This window comes from Pagrus major, chromosome 15 (assembly GCF_040436345.1).
Source record: "Pagrus major chromosome 15, Pma_NU_1.0".
Classification (NCBI taxonomy): domain Eukaryota; kingdom Metazoa; phylum Chordata; class Actinopteri; order Spariformes; family Sparidae; genus Pagrus; species Pagrus major.
Window position 1 is genome coordinate 9058294 of NC_133229.1, and position 13678 is coordinate 9071971.

Genomic DNA, 13678 nt, shown 5'->3' on the forward strand with positions numbered 1-13678 from the left:
TCATAGACCACTTAAGAATGTTCCTAAAAGCCTAATGAGTGTTAATGTTAAACCTTTGCTAAGCTTTTTCTTGTTGCTTTATTAAGATTAACATCTACTTTATATATCAATGTGAATGTCTCATGTGTTACAGATACAAACCATGACTAAAATATCAAGCTATTGGATCTGTTCTCTGGTTTCTGACATTTTAGTAGGGAAATACCAGTCCCAGAATACTCAAACTGGTGCTTCTGTTCTTTTTTCTTCCAGACCATCTCCGTTTCTGTATCAGTCCTGACACTGAGCTGCATTGCCCAAGACCGTTGGTATGCTATCTGCCACCCGCTGATGTTCAAGAGCACAGCCAAGAGGGCTCGCAAGAGTATTGTCGGCATCTGGGTTGTGTCGTGCATCATCATGATCCCTCAGGCTATTGTGATGGAGTGCAGCAGCCTGCTGCCTGAACTAACAAACAAGACCAGCCTGTTCACAGTGTGTGATGAACACTGGGGAGGTTAGTTTTCTTACAAATCCCCCTCGAACGCATGAAAACATTGTGTGTGACGTTGCTCACTTGCTGCCTGAAACACTACTTAAACTGACACCGAATGATGACCTAAAGGACATAGGAGGGTAACTTTCGGTCGTATTTACTGTTTCAAAGAGATACAACCCTCAAAGGAACATTAGTCATTCTGTGCTCTAAAATCAGTGCACGCACCTGATTCTATTTAGCTGGTGTTTGAATAAAAATTATGAAAGCACAGCACCGTTCACAGGGTTGATAAGGACCGTTAAAGAAGGGCAAATTGCTTTTGCTTGAGTTCATATAAGACAGTGAGGGTTAGCGTCTGATTAAAGTCCTCGAAGGTAGGGAGCTTTGCAAAGAGGAAAATATTCTAATCCACCTCACTTAAAAAGGTTACAGTAATTGAAGCAGCTATTAATTTGATACCTTTTAAACACTGATTGCTTACTCTACATGAAGGTGAAGGTCATGGATTACGTAAGTGCTAAGTACACAGGAACTGTACTGTTAAAATATCTCTCCAAGCAACATTTTTGTGTCCTTTGAAGGCCTTTAATGAGGTTTTTTTCTTTTCATCAACCGTTTGCTAAACCCCGCCCCTAAACAGACCAACCACACTCAGTGTCTCAGGATAGTGTGTTTGTCTGCTCTAATGTTCGACTCACTATCTTACTTCCTATAGTAGTAATCCAGCAATATTTTCTAATGCATTGGCCAGTTATCAGCTATCTAGTTCTACCTGCAAAAACTACCAGACATTGTATTGATTTTCAAGGCAACCAACTGTTTGAAAGCGATGTGATCTTCTTCATCACCAGTGATGAGAAATGACATGAAGTCTATGGTTGATTAACACTGACAGTCATCATTGTTTTATTAGACTCAGTAGAAGTATGATACAATCGAGGAACCTAAAAAGGACAAAGGGTCATCATGTCACCAAATCTTGCTTTGGTGCCAGACTGTGGTGCCGGCTGTATTAAAGTCTGCGGGACATGCATGGATAAACACGCTAAAACCCAACATATCTACATTATATGACTTCTGCTGAAGAAATGCCTCCAGAAGATGAAAGAACACACTTCAGAGAGTAGGTTAACGACGGATATTTTTAAGGTTCCTGCTCGCTATGTAATTGCAGTCTCATCAGCGATATTTCGTCGGGCTGGCCCAGTTTGGACAGACCATTATTAGCTCTGTCAATCATTTGGGGAAAGAATATGGTCGTTAACCTACTCTCTGAAGTGTGGTCTTTCATTTCCTGGAGGCGTTTATTCATTAGAAGTCATGCAACATAGATATGTTGGTTTTAGTGTGCTTCTCCATGGATCTCTCATTGACTTCTTTAGAATATCCCTTCCCTCTTTTTTAGGCTCCTTGGATAGGATTGGTCTGGAAGATGCAAGGTTTTCTTGTTATCTCTCAACAGGCAAACTCTTTGGTTTTCTTTATCAATGTGTTATCAAGTATTTCAGACAGTTAATAAGTAGTTGATGTATGATTTCTATCACATACTGTATTGATTTTGATTGAACTCCATCACCTCAGGAGAGGTTTCAGGTGAGACAGACAGGTGAAACTCAAGAGATGGATGCATTTTTCAGCAGAACTGTTTTTTTTCCCAGGGAGATTGTTACGTGTTTGAAATTTCTCACCATCAAGCCGAAGCAGACAAAATATCTGCGGTTAAAACCACGTCACTCACAGGTTTATCACCTGGATCAGTCTTAGTATTAATAAAAGGCAGCTCACAACCAGTGTTGGACGGATGACAGATGTTACCTCTGTGCCTCAGCCACTTCTTGGAATCTGTCTACCTGTCTTGATTATGTCTCTAATGTATAGCTGCAAACTGCCACACTACCTGCTGCCAACTTCCTGCTGTCTATCTCATTAACACAATTTTCTGCGTCAGTTCCTTTAAGGGCGCTGATTTGACTGCATGACTGTCACCAGCAAATCCTGTTCATTGATTTTTGTAATAAGTAAATGCTTTTAACTCAGCCAAGCATGTCACAGTGTCTATATCTGGGTCATGTTGCCTCCATAGCAGACCTGTGACAGCTGGAAAGAAATGTATTCCCTGTTATCTTTGGCCAGGGAGCTGTCAGATGCATCAAATTCAAACTGTTGACGTTTGATTTCTAAGTGACTGTAAAGCAGACTGGTTGAGGGAGAACACACAGATGCCGGAGTTATCGCCAACTGGTTAATGTTTTATTCAAAGTTTACATCGCACAAACAAACACTCCAAGCTGGGTTTTAAAAAAAAAAATTTCAAAACAACACGAGGAAATCCATCAGTGAGCATTAATGTGAGCAGTGAGCCCATGGCTATCGGAGCAGCCAGCAGCAAACTTTCGAGCAGATCTGCAGCTCAACTGAACAAACTTTCAACTGTTTTTCTTCTTTGGTTTTTAGAGGCAGTTTGCATCCAAAATGTTGTGTTCCCACTTACTAAAGAAAAGTTTTTCCCCTCCTCTCATCCCATTCTCTATTAGCCATCCTACTCAGTGTTGGCTCCGAGAGGGCCCTCGCTTAACAGCCCCTGCACTTCCTCTCCGGTAATCCCCATGATATCCAAAAACTTTCTTGCAGCATCCGCAACTATTTGTGTTCTTTTTCCGATTGCCTTTCCGCCTCAGCAGCACAGTTAATCACCATGGCCAGAAATGCCAAGAATCTAATCTTGTCCTAACAAAAGCAACCGCATCACACTTCCTACCTGACATTTCTTTTGGGACAGACTGTTCCCAGTCAATTTTATTCCAACCAAGTGAATTGATCTTCTCTTTCACTCTCATTATCTATTTTCTACCCTTCCATCCCTGATTTCTTCCCCCTCCTTGTTTGAAACCCGTCCACCTTAATCTTCCCCTCCGACCACCTGACGCACAGTCCACCATAAACTTTTAACTCCACCACTTGTTGATTTTAGACCGATAGCTCCTTTATACAGGCAAGTTAGTTCATCATCAATAAAAACATTCATATAACATTTATATCAAAAAACAGTCAAGACAATTTCGACATAATATGGGTTTTTTTTATAGCACTCAGTTTGTTGAAACGTTTCCCCTCTGTACTCTACTCAAAATGGTACAGTCTTTGGTCCCTCTAATCTAAAGTCCTTAGACCTTATTCACACATTGGCCATCTTCCTTCAACGTCACGCTCATGGTTGGAAACTTGAATGCTGGGTTCCAGGTTGCAAGTTGTATAAATGTAAATAATTAGACAAATTATCATTTAACAGGGAATGTGAAGCCCATTCAGCCATAAAAAAAAACATTTTTGATAGCTTATGTTTAGCATTCAACAACTTCCTCGCTAACATCACCATGTGATTATTGTTTACAGTAAAGTTAGCTAGAATGTGGCTGAATGCTAAATGTAGCAGTTGGCTAATGGAAGCTAAATGGTTATCAGACCTGTGGTTTTACCTTGAAATATGGTCCGATCTCCCTCCGGATCAGACTATCCATTGTCTTCACAGTTGCAATCAGGAAGCAGTGAAATGATAATCATTCATCAGATCACCTACGTTTATATGACTATATGCCCTGAGTGTGATGTCAGAGGAAAATGGCCGCTGTGTTCAGTTCCTGTTTGGGAGAAAGTGGAAATCATTCTACAATAAACTAGACAATGCAGACTACAGATCCAACCCACACAGTGTCTGGGAGACAATGAAAGAACATAAATGGTGCACGGCACAAAAACATACCGACTCTAATACATCAAGGCAAAACTGTTGACAAAAACAAGAATAAAGAAACTCCATTCAGAAATCCCCTATTCATAAAAGTAAAGCACCTTGAAAAGACAACACTGACACCATCCTAATCAGGCAAGCACCAGAAACCTAACTTCAATGCTCTCCCTTCTCTTCCCCACCTGTCTCACTACTGTCACTTCACCTTGCCCTTGAGCTAGAGTCACACTGATCTAAACATCAGGCTTTCATAAAAACAGCTCCATAGCATCCACAGACTATCAGACACAATCACGGATGAATCGCAGACAAGTTTTCCACTTCCCTCTCCACCTCTTTCATTAGCGAATCTGGTGTTCCGCAGGGTGCAGTCCTCGCTCTACTCCTTTTTCTTATCTACACCTGAACATGTCTCACAATTTCCTGGTTGCCCTTGTGACTGGACTCACTCCAAATCATTTCCCCTAGCAACAAAAAAAAAACTCCCAACATCCATCACTGCAATAGAAACCTGCTCCAACAGGAGAATTAGACTCAACCCCATCAAATTCAGCTCATCCTATTCACCAGGAACCCCTGACTCAAACTAATTATCTACCTCACCCTCCACAACAGAGCAGAGGCAGAGTTCTTGTGAGTCACATTTCAAAGAATAATGTGCGGGTCACCCACATAAACAACTTGGAAGAAGGAGGCACTCAACACTTAACAGTTCAAAGCACTTAGACTCAGACCAGACATATATGAGATCAGCCTTTGAAGCAGCCTGAACCACAGCCTCACAACACCAACAACAGACCACAGACCATCCCAAACCAGACAATAAGAATGCCATACAGACTCCCACTGGTACATAATAGTTATATTTCTATCTTCCTTTACCTTGATTTGACTTGTATCAGCCACACTACTACCACCTCTCCCTCACATCCACACATGCATTTACTTTTTTGTTCATTTCTGTTGACTTATATAAAAAAATATCTCTTGGTTCATTAAAGCCTTCCTCCCATGTTGCCTCCCAAGACATCTATGAATGAAATCATGGTTTTCTCAGCACACTTTCTAGGACATTTTGTCTGGACAGTGTGAAATTCATAAATTAAAAAATTACTTCAGCTATAATCATACATAACTTTGCAGATATAATATATTCTGCTGAATAATACATCCACCCCCAACAATCAGCGAGGACACTTATTGATTGAATTTGTAACATTACATTTATTTTTCAGTATCCTAAAATATCATTTTAGATTAACTGTCCGGCTTACTTAAAATTTGCTTTTTCTCCTGGATCTAACCGAACCGAATACTCATCAAGCAGTCACATAAAAAAGCTGGAAATAACCTCATATATCACTCTACTTAGCAATACCTAGATAATAGCTGCACACACAGTCAATGCAAATGTCTCTGCAACATTACAAATGGCATGAAAGGGGATGCTGCAACAACTAAACCTCCAACCAAACTTACTGAGCTAAAAACATGTGGTCATATAATGCTTCATATAAACTCAAGGACAGATAAGATATGCCCTCACTGTGGTTTCATTCAATACACCAACAGGTAATTCAAGGGCGAATATAACACTCTGAATAATAAGAACATTTCAATATTAATTCGGAACGAATTTACTGATTAGCTACAGCGGCACACAAGCACAAGAAGGTACGATGATTCCCATCAAATGACTGAGTCTCTTGATCTCTAATAAAACCTTAAACATCGGATCATTTATCATCATTAATGAACCACTGGAAAAAGATTGTTGTTTTAAACAGTTTTTTCTTTTTTTGTAAATCATTATAACGTTTTCACTTTAGCTGTGCTTGTTTGACTGCAATTGGCATGCAGTTCTGAGCACAACCCCTGTTACCTGTTGTGTTGCTTGCCTGGTATGTTTCTTCTGTAAGTAGCTTAAAAACTGGACAGGGTTATGTTATAACGAGTAACATTTTAATGACCTATATATTTTTATTTATAATACTGCAGTGCAATACTATGACTATGTGCTTTATACCTTGAAGTACAAGAACAATTGACCCTTTTCAAACGACGGCCATTTTCCTCTGACGTTGCAGATCATACAAACACAGAGAATCTGGCAAAGTGTTATCATTTCATCATTTACCAGTTGAGTAGAAACTGGAAAAAAGTTTTTGGACAATAAAAATCAGGAGGGAATTTGGGCCATATTTTGAGGTAAAACTACATATTTGATAACCCGTTTGCTAACTTACATCCAGTGCGTTTCACTTCCATGCTTGAAGAAATGTGTCCAAGATATGGGTTGATATTTAAGTAATAATGTATTCCTTTCAAACAGTAATGTTAAGTAGGAAGTGGTTGAATGCTACTGTTCGCTGCTGTCTAAGACAAGTTAATAGTCAAATATGCTGTTTTACCTTGAAAAATGGCCTAATGGATTTTCTCTATCTGTTGTCTTTTCTATCGCTGATCGTTCTGGAAGCGGTGAAATGATAACAACTCGTCAGATTTCCTATGTTTGCACAGCTTGCAATCTGGAACACAGCAGCACTACAGTTGAGCTTCCCACCCTGAACGTGACATCAGAGGGAAATGGCAGCTGTGTGAATATGGTCAATGATGCTCCGGATCATCAGCCAGTGAGGATTTTTATGCAAAGACTACGGGATTATTGTATTAACATTGATGCTTTTATTTTTTCAACAGCTGAGATCTACCCAAAGGTATATCACACCTGCTTCTTCATTGTCACATACTTTGCACCTTTGTGTCTCATGGTGCTGGCGTATATCCAGATATGTCACAAGCTGTGGTTTCAACAGGTGTGTATTCAGGTCTTACATCAGCTCTTACAAGCCCATTTTTAATCAACGATCTGATTTTCTTTTGGCGAGTTTCAGCGCCTGATATATGCACATATATAATCAACAGATTCCTGGAAACACATCAGTCATGCAGAGGAAGTGGAGGTCCATGCAGTGCTCAGCTCAGACTCCAGGGCTGGGAGAGGCCGTGAGGGTCAGGACCAGCACGGTTTGTGCTGAGATCAAACAGATGCGAGCTCGGCGCAAGACGGCTCGCATGCTGATGGTGGTCCTCTTTGTTTTCGCCCTTTGTTACCTGCCAATCAGCGTGCTCAACGTCATGAAAAGGTAACGATCGAGGGTTGCTGCTTCAGGGATGGGATAAAATCAACAATAGACGCTATGACAAACCAAGGCTCACGTTTTGATGCTTGTCCTGCAGGGTCTTTGGGACGTTCAAGAACACAAACGACAGAGAGACAGTGTATGCGTGGTTCACATTCTCACATTGGCTCATATATGCCAACAGTGCAGCAAATCCTATCATCTACAACTTCCTCAGTGGTAAGTTTTTAACCTGCCTCCCCACTTAGACCACCTATGTGGGCTCCTTACTGCCCTCTAATGGACAGTTTGGGAACAACAACACAACACTGCTTTAATTTACTCATCTGATTATATATTGTGCATATAACAAATATTAATCTCGGAAAAGGTTGAGTTAAAAGTGTTTATCACAGTTGTAAGGCCTCATGTACTGAAAAAGCAATGAAAAATTTTGTAATTATAAAGAATCCGGACTCAATCAGATCTTCTAAACATTAATTTCTTAATAAAGGTTCAGTCATTATACAACTGCTTTGGTTCAAGTCCTACAAAGAGCTCAAACTGAAGGGTTTCTGAGCTGGTTACATGTTTCTATTTTCCACTAGGTAAATTCCGCGAGGAGTTCAAAGCAGCCTTTTCTTGCCACTGTTATGGCCAAGGACAAGACCAAACGACGAGGACAAGGACCAGAGCGAGCACAGACAGCCGAAAATCCCTTTCAACTCAAGTTAACAACATGGACAATGTGTCGCGCATTTCAGATCAGGTAGTGTAGATGTGGAGTTCCTCTGACCAGTTCATGCTTCAAAGGAAATGCTCATCATTAAGGTAGATGTTCAGATGTTTAAATATATATATATATATATATATATATATATATATATATATATATATATATATATATATACATATGAAAAAAACAGACTTTTGAATTATTGTTTAATGTTTTCATTATTTTCACAAGGGCACTTTATAGAAACAAGAGCTTTAGAAATGTTTTTTTCTAATCAACAGAAGAACATGACAACCACAAACAGTTTACAGAGTTTATTATCAAAAGACACCATTTGAATGTTTCGTATTGACTCATACCACATGTATTTTATGATATATGGGTTTTAATTGTATATATGGTTTTAATTGCACATATGTATTGTATTTTAAATGTACTGTTTTAACTGTATAACTTTATTTTTGACTCAGTATTACAGATTATGACTATTTATGTCATTGTTTATGTATCTATTTATTTATTTACTGGGCTGTTTCAATAGAGGAGCAGTCATAGAGAATATATGGAAGAAAATCTTATAACTGCACAAACACCTGAATATTCAACATGGTTCCTGTATGAATGTGTCCTGCTTGAGCTCATTGTGAGATCTCCTGCTTTCACTCAACACTCATATTGAATTGCTGACGTGCTGAAAATCAGCAATGTAGACTTACGTTCTATAATGTAGCTGCACACTTGCCCACTATGTGTAGCACCAAAGCAAAATGATTTTTTAACACCATGAGTCATCAAATCTTTAGAATGAAATGAATTTTTCAGCACCGTGTAGAAGCGACATTGAGTCATTCAGAGTCAGCAGATTTTCAAAGGTTTCCATTCTGAAATGTACCGAAATGCTTCTATCAGTCGCCTTTACTGACAGCTCCAGAGCGCAGGGGACACTGTCCTGTCGGGAAAACAGTAGATTTCTTTAAAACTAAAAAAAGTAGGATATTTTTCTAACAACACTAAAGTGAACTTTTAAATGTGCAAATATATCCTGAACTGTGCTTCAGAGATATGTTCATCTGTAATGAAACATTTATGTTGACAACAGTATTGTCTAATTAGGCCCTCGTCAGTTATTCTTATTTACACCCTGTAAGCCTGGTGGAGGCTTCTAATTTATCAACATATATATTTGTATTCAATGAAACATTGGACTGATTTGAATAAGTCCATACCGGGTGTGCTCATCAGACTGCCACATGAAGTAAGTCCAATGTGTAAAAACGTCTCCTATTGTCATTTGTTTTTTATAATATATATATTTCAGTTGAAATAAATATAAATCATGAAAGCTTAGAATTCTAAAAACATGACACTATCAAAACAATCACAAATTGATGTGTTATAAACTCAAATCAGCAAGTTTCACAGTCTTTAAAATACTTTTAGGATCGACAGCTGTATACTGTTTACATATACAGAATTCACTCCATGTCAGGTCGAGTGTATGCTGTCATTAAAGTCAGTGGGGGTAAATATCAAACACAAAGATATTCTAAAATTCATGGACAATTTCCAAAAAATTTAACTTTTCACTCATATTGTCAGACTAATATAATGATTTTTAATTTAAAAAAAAAAATGCAATAAATTCAAAACAAATGCAAAATAGAGGTACTTTCACAAGTGGTCCCAGACTTTCTGACCCTACTTCACACATCTTGCTGTTAATGACTGACCCACACTTTATAAATCACATTTATTCACTGTTTATTTGACCAGAATTGACTATCACAGTTCCATTACTGTAAAAATACTTATTAGGCTGCTAATTGTCATTCTCAATGTCCAACTCTCCAATAATTTCACTTAATGAACATAATTTTATTGAGGGTCTTTAAATAAACAACATATTTGTCTAACATAATTGACGGTAAACCAATTATTCCAGGATCAATTTTATTACACAGGCTTATACAGGTGTAAACAAGCTGTTACACACACATAGACAGAGCTGGAGCTCCTCCATGTTGACTGAGAGTAAACGCTCAGGTGTGAATAACAATTTACTGCAAACATATTTCACCTATGGTATCAGGATAAGACATAAACTCTGGCTGCCAGTGAAACCCAGTGAGGAAAATGACTTATGCATTACATGTCATGGTCTTTTATTTTGATTCTTAATTATTTCAGGTCAAAGTCAGACAATCTCTTCAAGGAAAGTCCCAGTAACATACATTCACACTCAAGGGCATCCCTCTGCTCACAGTGAGACAGATATAAGCACTGTTTTTTTTACCTTCCCCTTCACAATGGATGCTGCTGGTGAATGGACAGCTTTCCGGTCTCAAGGCTGCTTCTCTTTTCAAACCTTGATTTCTTTAGAAAGGACCGTTTCTCCTGTGCTCAGTTGTTTGAAGGAAACTTAATAGCTACCTGTGAGAGGGCAAAAGCACAACATCTCTGTGAAGAGGGATACTTTACATATTTCTATACATATATTATTCTCATCAGTATTTACAACCAGCACATATTTGCTAAACGTATTTACAGCTAATAAGCTTTCATGTGGGTGCAATCTTGAAGTGGAGTAAACACAAAGTTGGCAAAAAGTTTCTAACATGAATATGAGACGAACCTGCAAACTGTGATTAATTAGTCATTTTTGATTCTGTGGAGTGCATGGTGTGTGCGCTGGCACAAATCAGACCCCAAAAACAATGAGAGAAAGAAAATCAAAGCAGCTTCTGCACACCATGCAAATGTGGTAACAAAAACAAGCTTTCTGCCAGGAGCCCTTTTCATCGGGCAGATTGCATACACAGTAGGTTAGATTGGTAATCAACCACTTTGAATCTCTTCTCTTTGGGAAATGTTGTTCAACATAATCAAGATTTGTGGTCATAAAATGTAGATCGACAAACATGCAGCATGTCACATAGTCTCAAGTAAAGCACATGAATGCAAATGCTAAGAAAGACTTCTTCATCATTGGAATCAGCAGTATAAATAAGGCCTCTGTTAAAGCACTCTGACATTAAGTTAAAAAAAACAGAAATACTGTGGAAATCTCTTGTTGAATCAAGCTAATCAGTTAAATCTGTTAAACTGGAAAAGCAATCAGGAGAAGGCAGAATAGTAATGTGAAAGAAGTGCACAAACAAGAAAACAAACACTGTCGCGTCAGAAAACGAAGACGGGAAAATGCCGCTCAACAAATGTCAGCTCTTTTTAGTGAGTTTAAAGTCACAACTTGTCAACTCAACAGCTGCTGATGAGTAAGAATGTAATTTGTCGAAAGTCTAAATGTTTTATTTATGTATGAGAAAAGATTTGTAACGGAATAAATCGTCTGAATAAAATGTTGGCAGTTATATGTTTACATTTGTACATGTCATAGGCTACGCACCACATTCAAATGTCTATATTACATGTCATGTCACATTCACATCACATGTTTATAACCTGACTTTCATACAGGGAGTTGGTGGAGTTAGGTGAGAAGCCTGCCAAGCCAGTGAATACAGTTTGAGACAACAGTTTCAACATTAGTAAGCGTTACACTACGGGATGTTTTCAGCTGTGTAGCGTCAAAAAAACAAACCTAAATCTTTAATGTGAAGCCAGGGCATCTCCAGCCATGATTTTGGCGACCAAAGCAGGTATTTTAAGCCAAAACTCAATCTTTTCCTAACCCTAACCGTGTTTTTTTTTATGCCTAAACCTAACCAGAGCATTAGCACAATTGATAATTGAACATAAAGAAATGTAAAGTTTCCACATATCCATGGTTTGCATAAATGTACAATGCCAACATTTATTCTGGCTGTTGGGTTGGTTTTGATATTCATACCAATCGACATTTTCTAAACTTTAAACTACACATTAGCATCTTTCAGGGCACAACCGTGGTGCCATTTGACTTTTGTCAGGATTGCTTTGATTCTTGGCTCAGAAGTCATCAAAGATATCGCTTATTTGATCACGTTTCTTATTTTAAGCTGCGATGACGACATTGTGAAGAAATTGCGGTCACACTATATTTTATCTAAAACCGAAATTGTATTCTATTTGTGCATATTTTGTAATGTATTATGTTTATATTACATTTACATGTTTCCTTGCACCTCATACCTTCACTCATTTAATTTATTTGAATGTGTATTTGCCTTCATTGTGAAGCAATTTGTGTTGGTCTTAAATGTGCTTAATGAATAAATTAACTTGGGCTTTATCGCTCTGAGAGTTAATCAGTGCTGACCGATGCTAATGACTGTGTTTTAATGTGTTTTTTTAAGAAGCAGTCTCCAGTTGAACTTTTTTAATTGGTGTTGAATTCGTTGGATTTCTCTTTAGAAGAAACATTTCATCAGTGAGCATTTTTTAAAAGTTTTCAGTTTTTTACTGATGGACCAGAAGTTGTTAAGATTCCCCACGTACATACAATCGCATGAAATCTCAAATACCAGTCCAAACTACCAAAATATTTCAGGTGCTTTGAAAAATAATACCACGACTACGGTGCTGTAATGCTTTATTTAATCCATTCTGCACAAATGTTGGGTTTTTTTTATAGCGGAGACCAATAATTCTCCAATAACAAGGCAGCAGTTTTGGAGTTTTTTATATCATGCAGCTTAGTTTGATTTTGTGTGTAAAAAGGATTTTTGTTCAGGTGTTTGACAGTGTTTTGTGATGATTTTGCCTTTCTGTAACAAGAACCATCTTGTGTTTCGGTTCGGCTTTTCAAAGTCAGTGAATGTGTTGAAATGACTTGCTGAAAGCTCATTTGATCCAGTGTATTCCTGGCTAGGCCTCCTAATTAATGACACTATGACACAACATGGCTTTTGGTTTTACATGGTAATGCAGTCAATCAAGGAGCTAATTACAATCCTGCACGGAAATGTGCAGATGTTGCCACTTTATCCCCCCCTTTCAGGGGGTTGCGGGGGTTACTGGGGCCAAATCCAGTTTTCTTATGGGCGGAGGCCAGGGTATATCCCTGGACGAGTCGCCAGCTCATCGCAGGGCCCTCTGACGGCAGAGGCTGCCACACAGGGTGCCAACTGCGCGTCAGGAGCAATTTTGGGGTTCAGTATCTTGCTCAAGGATACTTCGGCATTGTCATTTCATTTTTTCATATTCACTTAATTCATTCATATTCATTGAAGTTTTATATAATCTCTGGCAGCAGAACTTCTATCAGCCAGTGACACAGCATGAACACCTCCGACTAGAAGTAAAACATGAGTTGAAATTGAAATTGAATAGAATTGAAACACGACAAGAGTCAGGATATTGTTTTTGTGATTCAGACTCCTTTGTTTAATTTTTCATGAATTCATTTATTTTGAAAACAGTTTTTTATGTGATTCAGTCTGATTCAGGCTTTTTAGCCTTTTGAGTTCATTGACTTGATGTTTCTGTTCCAGTGAGCTTTCAAGGTGTTTTAATTGGTTGTCAGTTTGTTCCTCAGTGTCTGTATTTCTGCACATCTTTTATTAATAAAGTAACTGCTTATATTGATTATCTTCTGCTGTCTCTCGTCTAGACAAGACTCTCACAAAAAAACACACATAACTATGAATTTTTGTAAT

At 38.3% G+C, this 13678-nt stretch overlaps 1 protein-coding gene across 1 annotated transcript in view; it reads left to right on the forward strand.

Moving 5' to 3' along the window:
• The window catches only part of hcrtr2 (hypocretin (orexin) receptor 2), a 30003-nt gene extending 21877 nt beyond the window's left edge, over positions 1-8126 (forward strand). The window contains exons 3-7 of the mRNA XM_073482607.1: positions 253-496; positions 6927-7042; positions 7152-7372; positions 7467-7588; positions 7957-8126. Coding sequence (XP_073338708.1) covers positions 253-496; positions 6927-7042; positions 7152-7372; positions 7467-7588; positions 7957-8126 — 873 coding nt within the window. The remainder of the gene's footprint in view (positions 1-252; positions 497-6926; positions 7043-7151; positions 7373-7466; positions 7589-7956) is intronic.
• Positions 8127-13678: the final 5552 nt, after the last annotated feature.